At 33.7% G+C, this 26,156-nt stretch overlaps 1 protein-coding gene and 1 pseudogene across 1 annotated transcript; both read right to left on the bottom strand.

Annotated features, from left to right (window-relative positions):
* Positions 1–4,359: 4,359 nt before the first annotated feature.
* On the bottom strand, positions 4,360–7,126 carry LOC120212094. The gene is made up of 7 exons (XM_039210512.1): positions 7,065–7,126; positions 6,685–6,883; positions 6,503–6,553; positions 5,238–5,479; positions 4,775–4,900; positions 4,622–4,681; positions 4,360–4,542 (listed from the first exon to the last, which is right to left on the bottom strand). Exons 2-7 carry the CDS (start codon positions 6,857–6,859, stop codon positions 4,483–4,485), a joined length of 714 nt encoding a protein of 237 aa, XP_039066443.1. The 5' UTR covers positions 6,860–6,883; positions 7,065–7,126; the 3' UTR covers positions 4,360–4,482.
* Positions 7,127–12,569: 5,443 nt separating this feature from the next.
* LOC120212070 lies at positions 12,570–24,342 on the bottom strand (annotated as a pseudogene).
* Between the last annotated feature and the right edge of the window lie 1,814 nt (positions 24,343–26,156).

Genomic DNA, 26,156 nt, shown 5'->3' with positions numbered 1-26,156 from the left:
TAATTCCCTGTAATCTCTCGGTTTAGGTTCTAGAAAATGGTACCCGAGTTCTCCTTGCCGGCTCCCCTTGGGCTTACCAGACCCTTAGTCCTAAACCCATCACAAGCTTGTGTGGACTAAGTTAAACTCGAGAGGACACATTCCCCAGACATATTCCCTTATGTCTATGCGATGAATAAATTCACACGAAAACATAAGGTATATGAATCCCGAAGGCTACTTGCTAGGCCTGTGCGGTGAATAAATTCACACGAAGGCGTCGCTTTCACCCCCACTTAAACAGGTTTTGGAGCTCGGGTTTAGAGCCTTAAGTGAAAAACAAGCTTTGAAGGGCTGAAATCATTAGAAAACGGTTAGTACAACTATTTACTCGAAAATATAATCAAAAGTAAGTAATAAGGATCGAAATGTTACCTTACAATTTAAACTTACCATTTTCGTTAAAAAGACAACTGGAAATTACCTTAGCCTGACTCACTTACCTGTCCCCAGCAGAGTCGCCAAGCTGTCGTAACCATCATTCGGTTAGGCCCCGAATTGGGCTTCGACTTGAAATAATTGGGTTGGAAGTCGCCACCGACCACTTTAAAACAAATTTAGGTGGGTCGGACACCATCTTACCTGATCTGCATTTTTACCAGAAATGTGTCGGGTTCGGGAGTCGGTTACGGTCAAGGAACGATTAGCACCTTTGAACCGCCCTTTCGGTACCAATTAATTTGTCGGTTGTCTTAAATTAAGAAAATTGTAATTTAAAATTAAAAGGTAAAAATACCATCACAATTACTTACCTTAGATAGTTTTAAAGGTGTGACCTTAAGAAGGTCAAAAAACCATGTTAGATAAAAAGGTAAGAAATAAATAAATTAATTAAATTAAAATGAAGAAAAAACAAATTAAATAAAAGATAAGATAAAGAAAGCAAAGATAAAATATTAAGTAAAATAAATATAAAAAAATAAAGAAAAAGAAGAAAAAAAAATATATAAATAAAACAAATAAATAAAATAATAATAAAAAAGTAAAAATAATATATATATATATAATAAAAAAATAAAAAAAAAATAGTATATATATATATATAAATTAATAAAACTGATAATAAAAAAATAATATATATATATATATATAATCTAAAAAAATAAAAATATATGCTAAAGTAAAAAAGAAAATGCATAAAATGTAAAAAAAATATTACATGAAAAAAAATAATAATAAAACAATTAAATAAAATGAGTAACAAGGGAAATGTACGTATAAATAAAGTTAAATAAATAAAATAATAATAACTAAAACGTAAATGTAAGAGACTGAATCAAAAGTAAAAAAGATGCTACCTTTGATTTCCTTTTCGAATAGTTTACAATAGCTTTACCTTTGTATTTTCCGTGCTTTGCTCTGTATTTTTGTATGTAAATCGTGTGTTACAAATGGGGAGGATTACATATATTTATAGTGAAAAAAAATTAACTATTTTTAGAATCCTATTAACAATAAAATTCTAATGCAACTAGACTTCTTGCTCGGTTGTTGTACGTTTGTTGGTGTGGTTGTTGCTTTAAAATATATGGTGGTGGAAGAGTCCTCCTAGGAGATAAACTCTTGCTAGTTCTATCTTTTAAGAAAATGTGTGTCTACACCTAGGTTGTTTTTTTTTCCATAAACTTTCCAAAGCATGTTGTAATTGCCTAGATGACCGTCCTAAATAGACTCCCAACTGCTGATCGTCTGAGGCGCATGGGGTTGGTGGTCGAGGGGCCCTGTAGATTTTGTGGCGTGGACCAGGAAACAATAGACCATATTTTCTTTGAGTGCTCCTATTCAAAGCTTATTTGAAGGGATGTTCTAGAGCTTTGCAGTATTCGAATGCCTGTAGGAGGTTGGATCGAAGGCCAGTAGAAGGGTAAGTCACTAATTGTTTATATTCTTAAAGTGGCTTGGAGTGCGTAATGTATTGCTAATGGGAATAGAGGAATCTTAGGATTCTTAGAGGCATGGAAAGATGTAGGGGTGAGATAACAGATTGTATTAGGGAAATTGTTAGGATCAAAGTTAGGGGTAGGGAAATTTGGGAGGGATAATGTAAATCAGTTGCTTTGTATAGCTTGTGGCATTTAGTCTTCTTTTGTTGACTGATTGATGTATTTTTTGTACCAGCAATTTTTTGAGCTATTTCTTTGGGTAATAGTACGAAACTTATCTAAAAAAATTACTCCCTAATGTTTGATAAAATAATTATTTTGATTCTTATATTTTAAAGTACTTTAATTCTTAATCTTTTATTTTAAGATATAATATATCTTATTTGGATAGAAATTTATTAATTAACTAACATTGTCATGTTAACATTTTTTTCAAATAATTATAATTAATTATTTTTATTAATTTAATAATAATCAACCAAACGTTGCCATACATGATCATCTAATTGGTTTAAAATGAAAGAATAGAGAATAAACTGAAGGATGGTACAAATTAATCCCACATTCTAATAGAAGTATGGCATAATACCTAATCTCCAGGTCAACTTATTTATTTAATATATTTTGATGAATAAAAATATTTAAAGTAGTGTAACTATAATTATATAAATACATATATTTGAAAGTATATTAATTATAATATGAATTAAATTAATTAATATTTATAATAATAAAGATAAATTATTTTTTAATTTTTTTTCTCAAGGTTGTATTTGATATTGTCGTAACTGATCAAGATGGTATTTATTTATTATTATATTGATCTTTCTTGCTTTGTATCATTTGATTGGATTTGAATACTCAATTTGCGGTTGTGGTTAGTTTTCTCATGTCAATCGATTCTAATTTATGATTCGTCAACAGTCTTTAATACTTGATCCCTTTTTATAGTTCATTTATCCATACAGTCAAATATGTTCGTACATACGTTTTATTTGGATTAGGTTTTTTTGCAGCAGGTAAGGGGCCTTGAAAATTTTAATTTTTTGCACTCTAGCATGTGAATGTTTGATGCAGATATATGCTAATATGCATGTCAGATAATCTCTGCTACAAAGTTACATCTCTATGAAACATAAGTAATGATTTTCCTATTTAAGTTGTCCAATGTCGCTTGATGGAATGCTGTGGCTCGTATGATAATACTTGACATAGATAAGTAAATTATCTGTGGATAGCATGGTGTTTGTTGGTTTCTGTTATCTGCTTAGTTGCTGACACTGTAGCATCTCATATTTATAAGGAGCTACAACTAGAGCTGAACTTCACCATTTCGGAGAGATGTTTTATTACTTGTCTTTATGTAGTGTGAGAAAGCTCTGGACACCAAGGATGGTGATGCTGGTACAACCAAAACATTTGTCGCCAATGCAGCATTAAGTGAGGAGGTGAATGGCACACCGGGAGGGGTTGGCGAGTACGTCGATGGAAATTACTACAGAAATGAAGCACACAGCGAAGGGCTTAAAGACGAGGATGAGAATGAAGAGGATGACGAAATCGAGCACCCTGGGGAAGTCTCGATAGGAAAGAAGCTTTGGAGTTTTCACACCACATAATGATGCAGATCATATTACCCAATTTGTCCAGTTCAGAGATATACGACAATAACTTATTCATGTTTCCTGGTAGGAGCACCTAGTTTGATCTACGACACTTCTAAATATATAGATGATATATTGTAGAAATGGAATTATTTGTTTGACTTCTGTCATCTCAGTTGCTCCAACCGCTTTACCCGACGTCAAGGATGAGTTGAATAGAATTTAAGCTGCTAGAAGTACGAGATCAGTTCGATTCGAGATAAATAAGAGGTAAATAATTTTGTTGTCACTGAATTTTTAGGGTATTCTTTGCTTTGGTCATTTAACTTTTAAAATTTGTATTAGTCACTAAACTTTTGATTTGTTTATGTTTTGGACACTGTCGTTAGATGTGAAAGCTATTAAAACGTGGCCAATATAGATATAAAAGGAGACGATTCTTGGGACTGACGGGATTTTATCGAAGGTTCATCCAAGAGCATCAATAGACTACATTCGTCTTTAGCCCAAGTGTTGGAGTATATATGACCGATGGATACTGTAAAATGCGGTAACTCATGTTTTATAAAAACAGATTCCTTCGTATCTTCAATTCTCTTTTCTTTCCCTTCTCTTCTGATTTCTGCTTTGAAGCTTTCTAGAAACTCCATTGCAAGAAGGATCATATCGTATCAATATATCCACCAGAAAATCAAAAACGCTAATAGCAAATACACAAGTCATAACTAAGAATGTATGAACCCAACAAATCCTACAAACAATGAAATCGAAGGTCAACTCCGTGGGTTACGAACACATTTAACAAAACAAAACAGCACACTCACGCAAAAAAGCATATGGGAAACCCAAAACTTTCTTAGGTTATGGTTGGTTTGGTTGCATTACATAACTCTGTTTTTGCAGATGAACCGAAATTAATTCTTACATTACTCTCCAACCTACTCTTTTAAAAGATTTCAATCTTCATTCCCACGCACCCTTTTGGATCCATGTTTTGTAGACCCTTCTCTCGTTCTCTACAGTTTATATGGCAAATCAGTTTAGGTCCCAACGAAAAATACAGAAGAAACATATGAAAACTTGAAATCTTGTTACCTTTCTTTTTGAACCTTTCACCCTTCGTTGGCGTCCTCTATTTTTCGTTTTCGGTTTATCCTAGTACAAGACAATAGAGTAGAACTCAGGTTCCTGCATGGATACTCAATGTTCAAAATCAAACAGAAAACTTCAGATTTCAGGCAAATCAACCTTTGCAACAGCATCAACTGGAGCACGTGTTTCTGCAGCGATTTCCTGATTCTCAATTTCCCCATCACTGTTGAGCATAGTCTTCAGTCTACCTTCCTCGAGTAATTTCTTGGATCGAGCATGCCTCTACAATGATAAAGGAAGTTTAGTTTGATCTGCATCAATTTATGTTAAACAAAACAAGCAACACAAAACTGATGCCTGGAACCACAAATCTACATCCTGGCACCACATATAAATGTTGAAAGTGTATAATATCATCAATTCACATCCGGACATCACATCACATCAAATTTTGTTATCACATCCTCAATTTGAAGGTAAACAACTTCTATATAAAAAATTACTATAGTCTAAAAACTTTTCAGGACTGGATTGGAGATTGGCATATGGATTCTCCATCAATGGAATGATTATCCTGTATTTCACTACAAAGAGAAAACAAGAAAGCCTGATGTCTTACCTTGGAATTAAGGTGAACCCTTGTAGTCTCCTCATTCAAACAGACAATTCTAGGACACAACTTGCACTTAAAAACCGATTTGCATTTCAGTATACAGCACGGGAAATCATCCAGCATTGGTTCTTCTTTGGTTGGGGTATGAAATTTTCCCCCCCGTAATTGAGCACCGTGTTTAGTATGCAACTTATTGTTGATAAATATTTTTTTATCATCTTCAGGATCCTCATCATCATCTATAAGACCTGGAAAACCAGGTCATATTAACCACAAAAAATAAAGGAGCATTTTTTTATCATTCACATACAATGCATGCTAATATTATATAATGTCTAAATGAAAATCATGACATGTTAAATACTACTCCAACGTTCAATTTAGGACGCTTGAATTAGACACTTATCCAGACATGTTTACGAGAATATTGATCCTTCAAAGACCCAGAGAATACATGGAAAAACTTTGACACCTGTACCCAAATTCAAGTAACATAGATCATCATTCCTATTTATAAATATCTTAAATATAAAAGAGGAAGATGCAAGCAATGTTAAAAGTAGAAAACAACCGTTGTATCAAAGGATGAGCATGAGATATTGTTGTGTTCTTTCCCCATTTAGAGAGAAATAATCAGTTTACTTATGACAGATTTTAATGTCATCAATTGAATTTGAACTTCGGAATTAATAGAAAACATGACGATATTTAAAATTTAAATATTAACCGGAAAGACAAATTAACAGCTGAAATTCAAACCGTGTCAGACATAGCTTATATACTTTGACATGAAAAATGCAACACTTTTTCTCATTTACAAAGAGAGTCAACTAACCTATAAGATGGATTTTAATGGAGCCAATTGAATTTCAAACAAACAAGATATCAGGAAAAGTTACAAATGCGGACTAGAAAGATAAATTAACACTTGCGATCTTAGAGAACTTCAGACATGGCTTATATACCTTGGCAAGAAAAAAATGCAAAACTTTTCTCATCTATAGAGAAAGAGTCAGCTTACTTGCAACAGATTTTAACAGCACCAATCAAACTTCAGGCATATTAGATATCAAGACATTCTAAAATGCATACTAGAAAGACAGATTAATAGCCGCTATTCTTTGCAAATTTTAGGCATGGCTTCTATTGTTTGACATGAACAATGCAACACTTTCTTTAACCATATGCATACAAAGTTCATGAACCGAAGTTTTGTTTCTCATGCAAATCACGAAATTATGAACTCTCTCAATTCGATTATAAAATTACACCTGCAGAGTCCACACCAACTTCATTTGCGGAGCTATCCTCGCTCTCATATCCTAAAATCAAACAAGCATACAAATTGTTTAATCTCACGAAAACAATTTAATCTCGGATATGAACTGATAGATGAAAACACATTAAAGCTTGAGGATAAATACAAGTCATCAGTAAAACCTAAGAAACAAACCAGAAGACGTGGAGCAAGCTTGATCATGTTGTTTTACTTGAGCAGAAACTTCTTGTTCTGATTCAGATTCTTCCGAGGCTTCCACTTCAAGTTCAGAGTCCGAAGACGACGAAGACGAATCCGATACATTATCTTTATCACCGTGTTCAAATTTATAGAACCTCCTCTTTATCATTTCTTTTAGCAAAGCTTATGGGTACTGTGATAACATAAACAATATCAAACGAGGAGGTTAAATTTTGCCCCTATAAAGAATTTGGTAATTCATAGTTTCAAAGGCTTTCAATTTACGGGGAAAGCTCTCCAAAACATCCATTATAAAGATAAGTATAGAAGAAAGTAAAATTCTCTGAAAGTCAAAATGAATGAGAAAAGCTTACACAGATTTGGCGACGGCAGAGCTTGGAGAGCGTTGCAGGGATTTAGGGTAGAGAGGAATTACAGATTTCTTTCGAAAAACTGAGATTTCAACACATGAATTTTGGGCCTTAGGTCTGCACTGAGATCTAATGAGTAATGGCCCATGACAGAGTTTTATGATCTCTTGATCCGACTTAATCTTTAGTAGATGTGTCCACAACTCTTAACTTTAAAATATTATTATACTATTTTTTAATTTTTTAAATAATTAGTGATTTGGATAATTGATCATGATAAGATAGATGAGTATATATTTTTTAAGAGAAGTAGCTATTTCCTAGTAGTTAACAAAAATATACTGTTCATATTATTATGGAATTTTAGTTTATAATTTGAGAGTTTTTTTTAAATAGTTTGACGTGATTGTAAGACAATATTTGTTCATGATCTTTTTTTAATTATTAATAATGTTTATATACCCCAGAGACGTACATGTTCGAATCTAAAATCTTTAAGGAGAACAATACTTCCCTTAACCATTAAAACTATTTGATTATATAGCTCAAAAGTAAGATATATATAAGAGATAAAGTAGTTTAAGAATTAGTTTGTTGAGATTATTTATAAGAAAAACCAATATTATCCCGTTTATTATGTGACTCACAAGATAATTTTTATTCTCGAATCAAATAAAAAATAATCCTAATTGCTATCCATTTTTAATCACACTTTAACTTAAATAGTAATTTATATATATATTTTTTATTTGATAAAGTGGTAATACATGTCATCATTTAATTTATCGAATAAATATAAAAAATAACATGTGTACTGTTCATAAAATCAAATAAAATAGCATTAAAAATTAAATCCACTTAATGATTTTTTTAATGCGGATGGTCAAAAGAGAAAGAAAACACATAATATTAGTGAATATTTTACTGGAGGCATAATAATGAAATTAGTTTTTAACGTTTGGCAAAATAATCATTTTAATCATATTCTTTTTCTAAAATATTTTGACCTCAAATGTTTTATTTTAGATAAAATATCTCCTAATTAAAAGGAAATTAGTAATTGACTAACCATCGACGTTCCATTTTAACTTAATAAATTCACATAGATTAAAATGCTGACATAATGTATTCACTGTCACGTTAGTAGAAATACTTTTAAATTAATTAATAGCATCAAACAAAATATCATGTGATATCATCTATTTGATTTAAAAGAGATGAATGAAGAATAAACCAAAGGATAGTTGTTGTGGAAATTTATCACATGTTCTAGTGAAAAGATAACATAATATCTTGTCACAAGATCAGCTTATTTATTATATATATATATAGCTCGATCGATCAATCAAAAATCGTCAAAAGGGAGAGTGAATTGTCTTTGATAGAGTTTGGTAAAAACTTAAATAAATAATTTAAACTTTTTTTCTACAAATTGATTTATAGTGATTCGACTTTCTTAATCAAAGTCTGCATCCACTACCTTAGCTTTTCACCACTAAGGATTTTAACTAATTTACTCTTACTTTTAAGAATAATGTGTAACTTTACAACTCTATCTTCCAATGGCTAAGATAGAATCACTCTAGTTTTTGTAAGGCTAAACTAAAACCATTTCCCTTTTACAAGGTTTGATTTTGTGTAAACAAGGGATATATGTAATACCACAAAAATTTAGACGATAACCAAAATAAAAATTTGGAAAGTTTGATGGTCAAACTAGAAAATTGGGAAAAAGTTTAGGGAATTAAGCGATAATTTCATAAAAAGAATTTTATTCCATAAATAGATGGTTTACTCTTGGGAATGGAGTTTTTATTGAAATCATATTTTTTGGATTTGGAATTTTAGTAAAGAAAAATTGGAAAGGGTTAAAGCCGGTAAGGAAATCGGTATTTCAGATCAAATTGGAATTTTACAAAAAAATTGAAGGATGCTATAAAATGGTTGAAAATATTATTTTAATATTTTGGATCAGAGAAATTTGGTTTGGAAATGTGCAATTTTTCAGATTTAACTGAAACAGTGGAATTTAGTGACTAAAACGCAAGTTTTGAAAATTCATGGCATTTTCGTAAGTCAAAGTCAAATTAATTCATATTTGACTTTGTAATATGATAAGGGTCAGATGGCTTGGTTTTATGGTGACTATGGAGTTTCATTAAGGGCAAAAATGGAAATTCCTATTTAATGGAATAAAAAAAATTCCATTATGATATTATTAAGCATGTGTTGGATCTATTATAGCATTAGAATATCAAATATGGTGGAGCATCTTCAGCTTCTTCTTCATCCAAGACCGACACCCCCAAGCTTGCAAGGTAGGTATTTTTGTTTTGAATTTTGAAGCAATCTTGTTGAGAATTAGATTTTGGTGTGATTAGGAAAAATATTTTACGTTCAATTCTCTACGTTTTGACATGAATATTACTATGGTTTCATTTTCAAGTTCATCTTGAGTTGATGAAGGGGATGTTGATTCTTGTGTTTTATGGGTTTTGAAGAGTTAAGTGATTTTAAAGAATTGGTTGTAAGATTTGATGAAGAAGAAAACAATTTAGATTTTGAGATTTACGGTGGGTTTGAAAATTCACCAGAATTTATATAAAAATAATTTGGAGGTTATTTTTATATATTGTGTTTAGATATCGATCTAGTTTTGTTTAAAACAAACGGGGATAAATTTCAAGGTGTATACAAAAAGATATGAATTTTTAACCAAGGAAAGGTCAGAAAAATCGGACATCAGATTCTGCAAAACAGATTTTGTTGGTAAACTTTGAAAATTCACCATAAATTGTACAAAATGAATTAGAAAGAGTTCTTTATATGGATAGATTCGTATTCAAGTATAGTTTTCAACAGAATAAATGGAATTAAATTAAAGTCTGTATATAAATACAAAATACTGATTCTTTAAAGGTAGTACGAGTTGTCTGAATATGGAAAATTGATTGGTTGTTGTGTAGGAGTTATAATTGATGTACTTTGCTGGAAAATGTTGTTTTGGAATTGAAATGAGTGTTAAGTGTGAACTATGATTATTTTGGAAGTTTGAAAAGATTAGTGATTTAAGTACAACAATTGTATAGTTGGTGTACTTAAATGTAATTATGCTTTTGTAAAAGCATTTGAATGGGAATATATTTTAATGTTGGAATTATGAGTATTAAAAATTTAAGTGGTAAAATGGTGAAGGACCATTTTGGGTAAATTGGAAAAGTTGGTTCCAATGTTATAGGAATTATTGAGTATTGAGTATTTTGATAGAAAATGAGTTCAAGTATATTTTGGAGTTATTTTGGAATGTGTTTATGTTAGTACAATACTAACATATGTAATTGTTAAGAATTGTGATTTATACAGATTATGATTGATTTGCGATTGAAGCAAGTCAAGTATAAAAAGGGTTTATTGTGAAACATAGTGAGGCTCCTATTTTGAAAGATATAAAGTGTCAAGGTGAGTGCAATACATGTATGACATTATGCATGGATGTTTTATACATCATCAGGAAGACTTGCGATAAGTCGGCCTTGTTTATGTTGACATGATATTTATGTCATTTATCATATATTTGATATATTCTAAATATGTCAAAGGTTGAAAATAAAATGCATTGATCACTGATTTTTGCATATGATATTTATCATGAATGTTATTTTGGGTATGAACTGCCCAATGCTAAATATTGATAATATATTTTGCCATGGATGGATCAAATAAAATATATTGTATGCCCAAGTAAGTCATTGAGGGACAGGGTATAGTTGGCATGCCATAGAGTCTAGCAACAAGCTGCATATTCGGGAATACACTAAAGGATACCTAGTGTATATGGTGGGCACGACCTTATGTGTCATATTCGGGACTGTACTTAAGGATACTTAGTACAAATGGTGGACACGACCTTATGTGTCATACTCGGGATAGCACTACGGTGCTTATAATTGACTCGTGTACCCAGGGTCCTCAAGGTTGTATATTGGGCTATTGTCTATGGTATATGGTTATGGAATAATGGCAAGTGTATTGGTAAAATAAGCTTACGAGCTTATGGTACAAATGGTAAGTATTTTGGTAAAATAAGCTTACAAGCTTATGGTTAATAAATGGTAAAATATTGATTATGCAAATAAAATTATTTTATGGCATTTTGAATTTGTCATTGAAATTCATGCATGATTCGTATTGCACTGTATATTGTTTTAAATTGTCTGACTAAGTTTATACTTAGCGTGTAATGATTTTCACGCGTAGGTAAAAAGCCAGTAGTAGAATAAATAGTTCGGAATGACATCAAGCATCGATGAGTATATTTCAATATCAGTAAGACATCCTATGGTGTAATTTAGTGGCATGTAATTTGATAATGTTTAATTTGTTTTGTTGAATTAATTTAGAAACAAGTTGATAAATTGATAGTGATGAAATGTTAATTTTTATGAGTTTTATATGTAATTTTCAGAAGTTATTGTAGCAGTGCATCAATGTACAAATATAATTCGAAATTTGGTGCATCGGTGCACTGTTCACGTCACTGTAGCAGTGCATCGGTACACTGTTCACATGTATTGTTCATCACTGTTCACTGTTACTGTTCACTATTCATAAAAATATTTTGAATTAAATTTGCTATAACAAAATATAAATTATATGATATGATATTTTTATAATATAAGTTACCATTTTAAGGAAATAAATTTCAAATTAAAAGTTTAAATGAAAATGGTTTTCGAAATTCGGGTGACATCTATAATCTGTATAGGTATAATTATACGAATTATGGATGTTACAATATCTCTCTAGGTGGCTGGTTACAAAGATAAAACTCATAAATAATGAATACAAAATATATTCAATGAAGCTCTATATACTATGTACAAGAGAAAATAGAAGGATAAAGTTGAAGACTCTTTTATCTTGATCTTTAAGCTTGAATAAGTGTAGTAACCTTCTTCAAATGTCCTTGAAATGTTTTTATTGTGTGGAATGAGTTGTCAGTCGTTTATGACCGTTGGGAATAAGTTATAGTTGTTGGAAGCTTTAAAAAAGTCCAATTAAGATCATATGCACATGAAGCTTCGAAACTTTTGGGGAAAACTCTTAAACTCTCTGTAATTGAAAGTTCAAAACTCTTAATTAAAAATGTCCGTTGAAGAAAATTGGCCGTTAAAACTAATTCAGGTGGCAAAGTTTGAAACTTTATCAAAAGTTTTGAAACTTACTATTCATGAACAGTACCCGCTTAGGAACAATATTATGCACAATGTCAAATAGTGACCGAATAGTATTTTTCATATTTTAAAATCTTTAAACACATTTTAAACAACTCAAAAACATTTCATATATAACACTAAAAATGATTAATGATAAGCTTATATTAACAGCAAACAAGACTCGTCCAAAAACGTTAGCAAGCGATGGTTGTTTCTGCTTAATTACAAAGCCTATGTAACCACAATAAATAACGAGGCAAGAGACGAAATATCTACAATCTAAATGGTTATCTTACTTTTTGGGCCGTCAGCGATTATATCTTTTCTCACCAGTAGGTATAACCGAGACAATTTTTTGATGCCTCTTTCTTCTCCGGCCTCCCGCGATACTATCAGAATGTCCTTCACTAACATCATCATCTTGCTTACTGTCTGCTATTTGGGATGTTTGTGCATGGTCCCGCTTCCGTACATTTCTAGATGTACCTCCATCAGCAAGAACAGATTCACCCTCCGTTAAAGCCTCAGCATCATTGACAACAGCCTTCACAGAGTGGGTTATTTTAGCTCTAGACCTGCCTCTCCTGCAAACTTGCTTTCCACTGTTGAAATCACAATTCTGAGAAGCTTCCAACACTTCCAGTTCCTTACATATGAATCTCCAAAGATTCAGTTGCCGCGATAGAAGAGAGCTCTGGCTCATGTCCAATTTTCAACATCCCTTTCATATGAACTTGTTGACTAGAGAGCAAGGTCCCCGCACTCAATTTTGTTAAAGCATGAGGCTCAATATTTTCACCTGGTGAGAATCTGAATATTTTTTAGGTGCATTTACGAAGCCATGACATAGTTCCAGCAGAAATTGGAGATCCTGAAGCAGCAGATGAAGACATCTTCTGCCCCTCTGATGCAACAAAATTCCCAATAGTATTTCCACAGGTATAATCATCCGCGAAACTGGGAAGCAACAGGACTCCCTCATTTTCTATTTCCTGTAGGTATTGTAGATCAGAGAGCAAAAACTCATAGGTACTCTCACCGCAATTCTTGCAGCACTTTGTTTCTCAATAAACGATATAAAGCGGTTTCTCTCCTTCATCAGTTGTTCCCGTTGATCCTTCAACTTCCTGCTAAGATCCACGAGGTCATCTATATCTTTTCGTATTTCAATTTGTTCCCCTTTTCTATCTTAAGTCTTTCCTGTTTCAACTCTTCCATCTCTCTCCTAGCTATCTCTCTTAAATACTTAATATTGTTTAATTCTCTCTCTTTTTCTTCCTCAAAGGACCTCAAACCTATCTTGCAAATCACTCTCAAGTTTTCCTTTCAATAACTCAAGGTCACGAAGCCTTTGCCTTCTCTCACTTTCAGCTTTCTCAGCTATCACTGACCACTCATGTTTCATGGTGGCAGCAAATGTTTCTTTAGCAACTTCAAGAGCTTCCAGCTCTCTTTCTATACATTTTTTAACCTTTCTCAGTTTCCAACTTTTTCTCATCTAACTCTTCCCGTTCTCTTTCAAATTTCTCTTTTTGTCGCTTCCAGTCCTTGGTTTCCTTCAAAAGCAATTCTTCTTGATGCATGCATTTCTCTATTTCTTCCTTTAATTCCGTTTGAAGGCGAAGATACTCGAACCTCTCTTCTTCGGTTATTCTGAGCCTATCTTCCTCCTCAAGCATCTTTGATAGTTGTTCTTCATTTTCAATCCTATTCTTCTCAGTTTCGGCCTGAAGGGTCAAAAAATCTTCTTTGTCACCAACCATACGCTTCTTCTCGATCTCTAAATTATTTTCCTCATACCCGATGGCCTTCTCCCTTTCCTCAAGCCTTTTCACTTTTAATTCAAATTCCTTCTCTTTCGCTTTAAAATTTTCCATTTTCTTATCTAATGCCTGCTCTCTTTTAGAATTCTTCTCTTCCATGTGTTTGACTTCAACTCCCTGCTTCTCCACATCAAGCACCTTGCTTTTCAGTTCAACATCCAAGGATTTTCTCTTTCCATCAATTTCCAAGTCAAAGGCATCATGCTTCTCATCCAGAGTAGAATTATGTTCGTCTAAGAGCTTCTGAATCTCCATCTTCCCAAAAAAAAAAAGTATCAAACAAATGACCCTAATTCATCTGGCCCTCCTAGAGAACTAAATAAAAGAGGGAGATACATTTATGAACATATATAATTAAAAAATACATCTACCAACATTTTACACAGACGAATTACAGATGAATGCATGTGTCAAGGAAGCACTAACAAAACCTTACCTTCTGTTTAGCGTTTAACTTTTCTTCAAAAACGAGTAACTCCTCTTTCATCTAAACTTCTCCCCCACAACACCCCATTCCTGCATCCAGATGAAAATGGTAAATTAAATACCTATGTTGCTCGGACTCGGGTGTGTGTTGTATACAAGTATGTGTCCGACACATTTCCAAGTTTTCCCATGTATTCAGAGGATACTAGGAGGTCAAATCCCTATATGGCTATATCCATGTGTCGAACATAGGTATTTCAATAAGAATGAAGAGTAAGAACAACAAAGTAAAGCATATTTTATATAAATTACCGGTCAACATGAAAAACAGGCTACCTTTTCTTTCAAACTTAAATTCGTTAGCCTGTTCTTTATATCATCTTCCTTCTCCTTCAAGGTTTTGTTAGCCGCATCGATCTTCTTTTGTGCTTCTTCAAGGTGCTTCTCTTTTTGTTTGAAGAAACTATCATTCTCGTTTTCTCTCTCCTCTCTTTGATTGACAAATCTTTGGCCTTTAACCAGCCTCTCCTCCTCATCTTGCAATTTTCTTTCCCATTCACGCAGGTCTTCCCTTTGTTTGGACAAAGTAGTCACATGTGCTTCTCGCCTGATAGAGAAGAAAACAAAAATCAATGAAATTCCAATGTCCGAGTTCGAGTAACATAGCTGAGAACTGAAAAACAGAAAGGTCCCACTAGCGGATAAATGGGAGTTAGGTTGAAGCATACTCTGAAATAAACGACAGTCGCTCCCTCCTAAGTACATTTTCACGAGACTCTACCTCTTGTGACTTCCTTTCAATCTCTGACTTCTTTCTACAAACCTCGGCAAGCTTTGCATCACCTGCACGCAATTTTGCCTCCATCTCCAAAGCTTTGTCTTCAACACTAGCAATCAAAGCATTTGCCTCAGAAAGCTTTGCATCAGCAGAAAATTTGATTTCTGCATTTTCTGAAGGCAAGTCTCGTGAAGATTTCTCTAGCTGTATAAAACAAAAGAATCATTATCCAAACAAAACAAAATATTACATTATATACAATATCATGAACAAATCAACGAGTAAGAAAGCTTTTAATTTCCGAAGGCATCAAAATACATAAGCACACTTCAATGCAGAAATCAAAGCCTAAATTTACATGGATAAAACCAAAACAATGCAACCAGATTATATCGAAAACCATTCATCGTTATTGGGGGGAAATTAGATCCGTAAGTCAAGCACACACTGCTTCTCAACACCAAGGGCCATGCGTAGATTTTCTTCCCGCTTTTATTGCAGTTAAATGTGCTGCTTGTTCTTGTTTGAGAGCATCCTTTGCTTCTATCAATTCCCCATTGTGTTCTTCAAACTCGGGAGTCCACTCCTTTTTTCAATCAGGAGAAGCCCCATATTTTATTGGTATTCAAAAAGCTGGAAAGGAAACAGACGGGATACGGATCATTCAAACGAGACAGTGGGACATAGAACAAACCACTTAACCTTGAAATAGGATAGACCAACCAAACTGAACAGATAGCTTTAGAATACATCGGAAAAGAGTCGGTCATGCAATAATTCAATGTAAACATGAATTTGTGACCAACAACAGGATAGCATCCTCATGCAGTAAATATGAGGTTTAGTTTCAATTGTAAGGCCACAGAAATGAAGATTGACTGAAGAAACCATATCAAGTTAAATGTGTACTGAAATCTGGCACCTAACTCATTCTTTTTTCTTTTTTTTCTTTCTTTTTGTAATAACTCACTCATAACTTTAAACAAGTAATTTAAAGTCACTGATATATATAGGGATGGACATATGGGTGCTCGCAGGATGAGCAAAACTCAATTCAGACTCGAAAATATTGAATTTTTCGACTTGATACTGAAAAACTAGGCTCAACTTGATTAGACTCGTAATTTCATAATCTCTAATCGACTCGAATAACTTGAAATTTTTTATAATTAGTATATTATTTTTCAAGTTCAAGCTTCTATCAATTTTACATGATACATACATATATATATATATATATATATATTGTATATGATTATAGAAAGTTATTTAAATTTGAATCAATTAGTACCATAACATTATAAATATTTACAAATAAATTTATACAAAAACTCGAACGACTAGACTCTAATTTTATAAACTCGAATGAAAAAATTTAAATTTAAATTATAAAATAAGACTATCAACTCGACAAACTCCAAATTTAAACTCGACTTGAATTGCTTGAATACTCACCCATACTGGAATGCTGTCGTATATTCAAATTTCTCGCATCATTTAAATATTTTTCCTTGTATTTAGCTCGCATCTCCTAACGTAAAACCATGCTCCTTTCCCCCTCTCTCTACATATAAAATCAAAGTACCCAAAAACATTGCAAAAATTAAAAATATGTTTTCATAACAATAAGAACAAATTTAAAGAGGCCAAAAATAGCAAATTTAGATATGTATTGTAGCAAATAACCTCATTTGAGTTTGGATCCGAACCCGACCCGTCAACTTTCTTCCCGGGTGTCAAAGACCAACCCGACCAAACCTTCCTCTGCGGTGTTAACATTTATCGAATTCTCCAATTTGCCCCTCAAATGATCTTAAATTTCGCCTGCATGTCTAATACCCAATTCCCAAAAAGCACCATATTTCACGAAAAAATAAGTCTGTTCCTGGTTTGAAGGGGGAAATAAAAAAAAGAATAATAAAATAAAATAACCTTAATATTTGATAGTAGTCTTAAATTTATTTATATTTTTTTTGAAATATTTGTACACTGAATATTTATTTTTTGGTTAAAAATAATTCACGGTGGATGAAAACAGTTGGTCAGTTGGCAAAACACGCACTCTTGAAGGAAAAAATTGACGTGGATATCCATGTCATCAAGATTGATGATGTCACATTGCCACGTCATTTTTTTAAAATTATTATTTACATTTGTATGTTATTAATTTGCACCAATCACATAGTGACAAGTATTGCTCTGTGACCCACCACAATACTCCTCTTGTCGAAGCATACAATTGGAACAGGAAAGGAATAAAGAAGAGAAGAAGCAAATCACTGATGGAAGCAGCAGACGAGAACATCACAGAGTAATGCGAAGCGATATGGAAAAGGAGAGAAAAAAACAATAAATTCAAAGTATGGAGACAACTCTCAAGTGCTCCAAGAATCAAATTATCATCGGGAACTTCACCACCGTGGTACTTCACTTCTTGTTTGGTTTTAAAAGAAGAAACTAGGAATTGTGAAAACCCAATAGCAAACGCAGTTGAAAGTCATCAAATAGTAAGAAGCATTGTTGATACCAACAGCAGAGACGATAGCCCAAGTAAAGATCGTAGAAGCAACGAAAGGAACGCAAGCAAAGAAAAGAAATGTTTTGATCCTGAATTACTTACCTTTGATACATTTGAGTGAAGACCCTTAAAAAGAAAATGTTAGATTTAAAGTGATGAAAATGAATAAAAATAAAGAAAATAAAATAAAGAAGAAGAAAAAAGATAAGCTAAATAAAAAGGTAAAGATAAAAAGTAGATAACACAACCAACATAAAGATGGGGAAAATGAAATAAAAACAAAGACAAAGATATAACTATAAAACAAAATAAAATCAATATAAAAAAAATAAATAAATGAATAAAATAGAAAAAAAAAGATAAATAGAATAAATAAAATAAAAAGATAACACCAAAAGATAAACCAAAAAAGTAACTTAAGTGTATAAACAAAATATGGGAACAAATAACAAATAATAAGAAGAAATAAAGTAAAAGTAAATATATATAACGTAAAGTATTAGAGAAAATATAGTAAGGGAAAAATAAAACCAAATAATAAATAAGAATAATGATAATATGTAAAAAAAATTAAGGAAAATAATAAAAATAATGAAAACAATAAAAGAAACAAATGAATATATATATATATATATGCTAATTTTAGAAGGACGGAATTGAAATTCCAGTTAAATTTGAGGGTCAATCTCGAAGAAGAAGAAAAAGGGAAATTCGATTTGGGGTTCATAATGGGCATTTAAAAACAACGAGGGACCAAAAGCGTAGTTTACCATACTTTCTTTAAAAACACGTGGATCCCCTAGGGGATCCGTTCGGGTCTCGGGTCGGGTACACGGGTTGATATAAATACCAACCCTCAAACTTAACTTTCATTTCCCCTCTTCCTTTCACTCGATCAAACCCCAAGAAGAGATAATTTCTCTCAGATTCTCCCGGCTGTTCTTCAAGTTATTTTCAGAATTCGGTCGTAGCACCGCCTCGCCCGCCACCGATCATTGGCGGCGCAATTTTTTTTATTTTTAAACTTTTTTCCTCTTCTTTTAGAAAATCAAAAATATTTTGTTAAAAATTAAGCCTCCGAGACTAGATCTAACACGAAAGATCTCGACCAAGCCCCCGTTCATCGGCCGAGTTCAAAAAAACCAAACAAAAACACGCATGCAAGATGAACACACACTGAATCGAAGGTAAAAACGCTACATTTTTATTTCTTGCTTCAAAGAGTATAAATACTTGCTTTTGATTGCTATGCTCTTTCGTTATTTTGCCTCCATTTCTGTGTGTGAGTTACATAATATTTATCCAAAGAATGGCTATTTTTAGAGTTTCAGTTTGAATAAAAAACTGATGTTGGTTGCTTTTGTTTGTTGTCTTCGTGGGTTGTTGGTGAGTCCCATTAAAGCACGACGTTGAAGACCGAAAAAATTAGTGGTGGACTCGGGGCTGCTGCGCGGTGCTGTGGAGGAGAGATAGGGCATACGGTGCTAGGGTTTCCAAACAACCCTAGATGGTACCGGGTCGTAGGGCTTGGAAACGGGACAATGTTAGGCCTGACTGGTTGTAACTATTCATTGGGCCTGTAAATAAGAATAGAATGTTTGCTAACAATACATATAACATATACATAAAATAATATATATATATATATATGCGCATGCTTTTGGTCAAAAAGTGTGTCTACAGCTGCCCCTCTTTGCCCATAGTCATACAACGGGGATAGAGCAAACATTAAAAGACACATTTTTCGGCCATATCGAATATCCTCTGCTGTAGAGTTGAAATCTGATGCTGAGACTGCTTTGTCAATTTGAATTGAATTCTGAAATGACTCCCTTGTCGTGAGGTTGAGTTGTGAATGACTCCTTAGTTGCGAAGTCGGGTCCATCTTGAAATGGAATTGAAACTGCAATTTGGAATTTGAATTAGAATGTGGTTTCTCATTGCCAAATTGTAGTCAATTTCAGTCTTCTTCTCGATTTAAAGACATTGGTTTGAAAATTCGATTGGAAAATAATTCTTAGACTTCACCAAGTGGTTGATAGGCACTCAAGCTGAATGAGATCGAACTCGAGAGGTATTCGTTGATAGATAGCTTATCTCAACTTAAGTTATGCTGCAAATGACGTGCCTTTGATTTGGTGTTTCAAGAGAAACATTTTCAAAGTTTTTTTTTTGTTTCAAGAGAAACAATTTTAAAGCTTTTTTGTGTTTCAAGAGAAATTGTCCCAAGATTTTTTTTGTGTTTCAAGAAAAACTGTTTCAAAGGTTTTTTTTGTGTTTCAAGAGAAACAATTTCAAAGATTGGTTCATCAAGAGAAATTATCTCGAATGAGACGAAATTTGTTTAAAGGAAAACATATTCAAAGATTTTGTTTCAAGGGAAACCGTCTCAAGAGAGACAAAATTTGTTTTAAAAGAAACTGTCTCAAGGGAGACGATATTTGTTTCAAGGAAAACAAATTCAAAGATTTTATTTCAAGGGAAACCGTCTCAAGAGAGACAAAATTTGTTTTAAAATAAATTGTCTCAAGGGAGATGAGATTTGTTTCAAAGAAAACAGATTCAAAGATTTTGTTTCAAGAGAAACTGTCTCAAGAGAGACAAAATTTGTTTTAAAAGAAATTGTCTCAAGGGAGACGAGATTTGTTTCAAGGAAAACAGATTCAAAGATTTTGTTTCAAGAGAAACTGTCTCAAGAGAGACAAAATTTGTTTTAAGAGAAAATGTCTCAAGAGAGACAAAATTTGTTTTAAGAGAAACTGTCTCAAGAGAGACACAACTTTGTTTTAAGGAAAACAGATTCAAAGTTTTTTGTTTCAAGGGAAACCGTCTCAAGAGAGACAAAAAATTTTTAAAGAGAAAAATGTCTCAAGAGAGACAAAATTTGTTTTAAGTAAATTAGTCTTGAGCGAGGCGACCCCTTGTTTCGAGAGAAACAATCTCAAAGGTGGTCGATAATCTGCTTGTTCATTCATGTTAAAGAAATCCTTTCAAAAGATTTAATCATTGACTTAAAGAAGTCAAATTTGTGGATGACATGTTTGTTGTGACACTAAATCACTTCATCGGGCACGGTTTCCTTCTTCGTGTAGTTGAAATCGTGGATGGCTCATTCGCTGTGAAATTGAGCTTTTAATTGGATGTTCTTCGTTGTGAAGTTCGGATCCACACTTGTAAATAGCACTTCTTGTGAAGTTGAATTTGACTCTAGCATGAATCTGCAAAATTATGCACATATGCGATGCTATGGATGCGATGCTCTTATGTATGCCATGCTTTTATGTATGCCTAAAATGTATATACGAAATATGTTATTTTAGGGTTTGGATAGAAATCTCAATCCCTGATTGTCAGTCTTGATGACTCTTGATGCTGGAATCTTGAATTTCTGATTCTTGATCTTGGATTCTTCAATATGCTTAAAACAGAATGTTGATCTGTGAAGGGAATAATTGCGTGAGCAGTCTTCATTCTCTCAGTTTGTCTTCATTTTCACCAGGGTGTACTCTTGCAAACCTCAACCTAAGATAATTTTTTCCTTGCTCCAACAAATTTTGCCCCACAAATTTGGATTCTCCTGCCCCAGCTTCAATCTTGAGCTTCGGAGAGATATTCGTTGATTTCCAAGACATGCTTCCAAAGAACTCATATTGTTTTAAAATGCTTTTTTTCTTTGAATTTTCAAAATTTTGAAAATATCAAAAGGAGTTTTGAAAAATATTGCCTCCTTCTAGGTTTCACAATTGAAGCAAATCATAAAACTGGAGTTCATTAGACATCAAAAAAACCAAATGCTCTTTTAATCTTTGATAGCTGCAAACCTTTGACAAATATCAAGATCGAAAAGTTGGTTTAGAGGTGTGTTATTAAGGTTTGTTTCATCGATTCGGTCATCGTGAAGATCATGACATACCCTTTTTCTTGATTTGACATTTTGATCGGAGGTGAACAAAACGACACAACTAGCATAATCAATGGCTAGACCTTTCAGAACACTTCTGTTTCAGTTCTCTGAAATCTTCCATTTGTTCAAGTTTTGTAAGCTCCTCTAACAAAGGTAGTGCAGAAATATCGGTCTAAAAATGAGATTCTTGAGTGCTCGTGTGTATTTGACTATAATAGATGTTCCGTAACTCCCTTAGTCAATTTTTACTGAAACTCCTTATTTAAATAAATTTAATTCGCCATTGTTTGGCTAGCTGAATCCATAAAGTCGGGGCGTTTAACCAATTGTATTAGAGGGACAGCTCAATATGTAAATACCTTTATCAGGTTAGCTGAATCTTATCCATAAAGCCGGGGAGTTTAACCAATTGCCTTAGAGGGACAGCTCAAGCTTTATTGTATAGTATAATCACCTTTATCATGCTAGCTGAATATTATCCATAAAGTCAGGGTGTTTAACCAATTGCTCTAGAGGGACAACTCAAGCTTTATTGTATATATAATATTATAATGTGGGTATACGGGTCCAATTTCTTAAGTTTTTTAAGAAGAACCTGTTATAGTCTAGGTGTTTTTGAAGGTCAGAAAATCTCATCGTTAGAGTTCAATTCCCAAGCAACTGACCTAAACTAGATTCACCTACTTGGCAATTCCATCTGAGAAGATCATGATCATCATTGAACGTCTTAAACAAAAGTATAAACCAATTAGTTTTGCAATCTCATGTACTAGTTGCCCCATTCTGTTCGCTCCTAATACATATCTGAATACCAAACCTTTGATGGACTTTTCATGAGAAGAGAAAACTAGCTCAGTCACTGTAAGAGAAGAGCATGTAGTCTAATGTATCTTTTAAATTAGAACCAAGGGGTCTTTATTTTGCAGGGTTCAATCTTGTCATTTGTCAAAGATTTACAACCTCAATTATTAAAAAACTTTTAATTAAGGTGATATTCAAGGAATTCAAGATTAAAATTTGTTCATTTCCTCAGAAGGAAGCATTTTATTTAAAATGTTTGAACGTCAAGTGACTTTTGAACATAAGAAGCACAAAAGAAAAATAATTTCAAACAAGATGAGAACACAACAAAACTCCTGATGGATACCCCAATCAACTCGATCAGAATGCCTTATTACACATTGAAAGTCAATGCCCCTGAATCGATCAGATCTTAGACCTTACGTTTCAATGCCACACAGTTCTCAGTGGTGTGTTCTGAGCTCCCAATATGATAGCTGCATATGGCGTTAATATCATGACCTTCAGGATATGGGGCCTCTCTAGGTTTGGACTAAACCAGAGTCACAAGATTTTTCTCAACTAGCGTTGGGAGCAACTCCTCATATGTCATTGGGATTGGATTGATGCGAGTCTTTTTATGGAAGATGTTATGAGGTCTAATCCCCAAATTAGTCAGGTAAGATTTCTTTTCGTTCATTGGTTCTCTTTGAGTTCGTTTAGAAGTATCGGATGGTACAGTTACAGTGGTTGAGATCTGTTAGCGTTGTAGATGTTGATATTGTTGATCTCTCGCTCTTTGTTCTTCATGGGAGGCTTCTCACTGGAGTCACTTCCCTCAATTTTTCCTTGTTTTATAGCTAGCTCGATCATCTCACCAGCCATAACTAGATCTGAGAAAGTTCCCGATGTAATTACCACTAGGTGCCCGAAGTAAGGAGTCTTCAATGTCTGTACAAACAGCTTTCTAGTTTCATTTTCATCCAAAGGTGGATGAACTTGTACAGACAGATCCCTCCATCTCTGTGCGTACTGTCGGAAACTTTTTTTATGCTTCTTTACTAAGCTCTGCAGCATAACTCGGTCTGGTCTCATATCATTGATATGCTTGTACTGTTCTAAGAAAGACTTGGCTAAGTCTTTCCATGTCTTGATATGAGTTTTGCTGAGCTGGTTGTACCACCGGATAGCTGAACCGGATAGGCTTTCTTGAAAGCAGTGAATCAGGAGTTGGACATTTCCCCCATATCCCGTCATCTTCCGACAGAACATAGTGATGTGGGTTGAGGGACAACTATTCTCATCGAACTTCTCGAACTCATGGACCTTAAACTTTGGTGGAAACACCAAATCTGGAACCAAGCTCAGCTCCATTACGTCCACTCCATAATAATCATGGTCCTCTTGGACCATCTTCATCTGATCTTCTAACATCCTGATCTTCTCTTCCATCTTCTTTGTATTATCCTCTTCGTTAAAATCCGGGACGTGATAGTCTTCCAGATGATTATCAATGATGGTCGCAGAAGCTTGTATATTTGTACCAGTTATGGCTTTCCCCTTGATACCAGATGAGTTCCCTTGTAATCCGGGTAAGATCCCGGTTGAGATAACCACTTGTGGGGTTGATGGTATAGTGACTTTTTCAGATGAACCCGCCCCTGGTATACTGGCTTGTTGGAGACCCGATAACTTGGCCATAATTTGATCGACCAAGGACTCTTGGTTCTTCTTAACGGACTCCAGGGTACTTTGACTGTTTTGAGCCATCTTATCCTCCAGCTCTTTCTGTAATTTTGCCATATTTTCTTCGATTCGAATGATTCTGGCCTCCATTCGCATCTTTTTCAAGCGGGTGTTATGCGGATGGGGTGTGTCCAACGCTTGAGGTGGTGTATCCAGTATTTATTCCTTTATTGAGACATTTTTTCGTTAGTTAATGCGAATGCAAAGAAAAATAACAAAATGCACAGGAAAAAAAACAAAATGCACAATATGTCTAAATACATGAAATGTGTGAGGCATTGACCAAAAAAATGTGTCTGTTATTATGAATAATCCTTATTGGGGATAAAATTATTTTTTCTTTTAAGAGACAAAAATATCCTGAAAGCTTCTAACATGTTGACTAGTCTTTTGCCTTCGTCAGTCACCGATTGAATAATCTGTCGAACCGCTCCGGCTTCTCTGGATGAACTGTTCAAATGTTGAGTTATTTTTTGTATTGGGCCAAGAAGTCTCAAATGACTGCATCTCGGGCATTTATCTTTTGTTGAGGATGAATACATCATTGGAGCCCCTAACTGATAGGAACTATGTAAAGTTCATTTGTCTGGTTCTTGAATTCGTCAGCAATGGTCTCCAATTTCAGCTATCGTTTTGCCATTGTTATCTTTGAAGAGACTTCCAAGATCAGTAACCTTCATCTTGCCCTTGTAACCTCTGCCAGTCAGTTCTTCCAAGAGAGACTTTCATTGTGCTTGATGTAGACCTGATTCATTCTGAGTATTTTATAACTTAACATAGTGATATATTCTTCAATTGTGGGCGCCACGTCTTCGAGATTGAATGTGAAACATAGTCGCCTTGTAGATTGTCCTCTATATTTTCATGTCTTGTATTACAACCCCTTTATCCATTAATTCAGATTATTTTATGTATAATAAACACCTTTTGAAGGATCAATAGCCTCTTGTTATGATGCAAATGCTTAAAAAACACAGAGGCAAAAAGTTAGTAAAATAAATAAATATAAAAAAATGACGAAAGAAAGAAAGAAAAGTAAGGAAAAAACAACATGGTTAGGGTAAAAACGTCCTAGGGTTTGAAGTGAGGTTTCGGGGTAGGCTCTATTTCTCCATAGTCTCCCAGTTTTGGTTCTAAAAATGGTTCTCGAGTTCTCCTTGTCGGCGCCCCCTTGGGCTTACTAGACCCTTGGTCCTAAACCCATCACAGGCTTGTGTGGACTAAGTTAAACTCGAGAAGACACATTCCCTTATGTCTATGCGGAGAATAAATTCACACGAAGACATAAGGTATATGAATCCCGAAGGCTACTTGCTAGGCCCGCAAGGTGAATAAATTCACACGAAGGCGTCGATTTTACCCCTATTTAAAATAGGGTTCAAAGCTCGGGTTTAGAGCCTTAGAAGAAAAAACGAGTTTGGAAGGCTGAAATCATTAGAAAATGGTTAGTACAACTATTTACTTGAAATATAATCAAAGATAAGTACTAAGGATCGAAATATTACCTCAAAATTTAAACTTACCCTTTTCGTTAAAAAGACAACTGGAAATTATCTTAGCCTGACTCACTTACCTGTATCCCCAACAGAGTTACCAAACTGTCGGAACCGTATTTCAGGTGGGCCTGGAATTGGGCTTCGACTGGAATTGATTGGGTCAGAGTCACCACCGATCATTTATTTTGAAACAACTAGGTTGATCAGATACCTTTATTTCTTACCTGATCTGCGTTTTACCAGTGATATATCGGATTCAGGAGTCGGTTACAATCAAGGAATGGTTAGCACCATTGAACTGCCCTTTCGGTACTATACAATTTCCAATTGTCTTAAATTAAGAAAAAAAAAGTTTAAATTAAAAGGTAAAATTTGATCCTGAATTACTTACCTTTGATACATTTGAGT

The sequence above is a fragment of the Hibiscus syriacus genome, unplaced genomic scaffold, assembly GCF_006381635.1.
Source record: "Hibiscus syriacus cultivar Baekdansim isolate YM2019G1 unplaced genomic scaffold, ASM638163v2 tig00109992_pilon, whole genome shotgun sequence".
Taxonomy (NCBI): domain Eukaryota; kingdom Viridiplantae; phylum Streptophyta; class Magnoliopsida; order Malvales; family Malvaceae; genus Hibiscus; species Hibiscus syriacus.
Note: the sequence above shows the minus strand (reverse complement) of the source record. Positions and strands in the feature narration are given on the sequence as shown.

Bases quoted from the DNA above. Each gene is read 5' to 3' on its own strand.
- LOC120212094 (XM_039210512.1), bottom strand. From the start codon at position 6,859: ATGATAAAGAGGAGGTTCTATAAATTTGAACACGGTGATAAAGATAAT. The intron at 6,554-6,684 runs GTTTGTTTCTTA...GTTTGATTTTAG, and splicing joins AGCTTGCTCCACGTCTTCTG to GATATGAGAGCGAGGATAGC. The intron at 4,543-4,621 runs GTAACAAGATTT...TATAAACTGTAG, and splicing joins TGAAAGGTTCAAAAAGAAAG to AGAACGAGAGAAGGGTCTAC.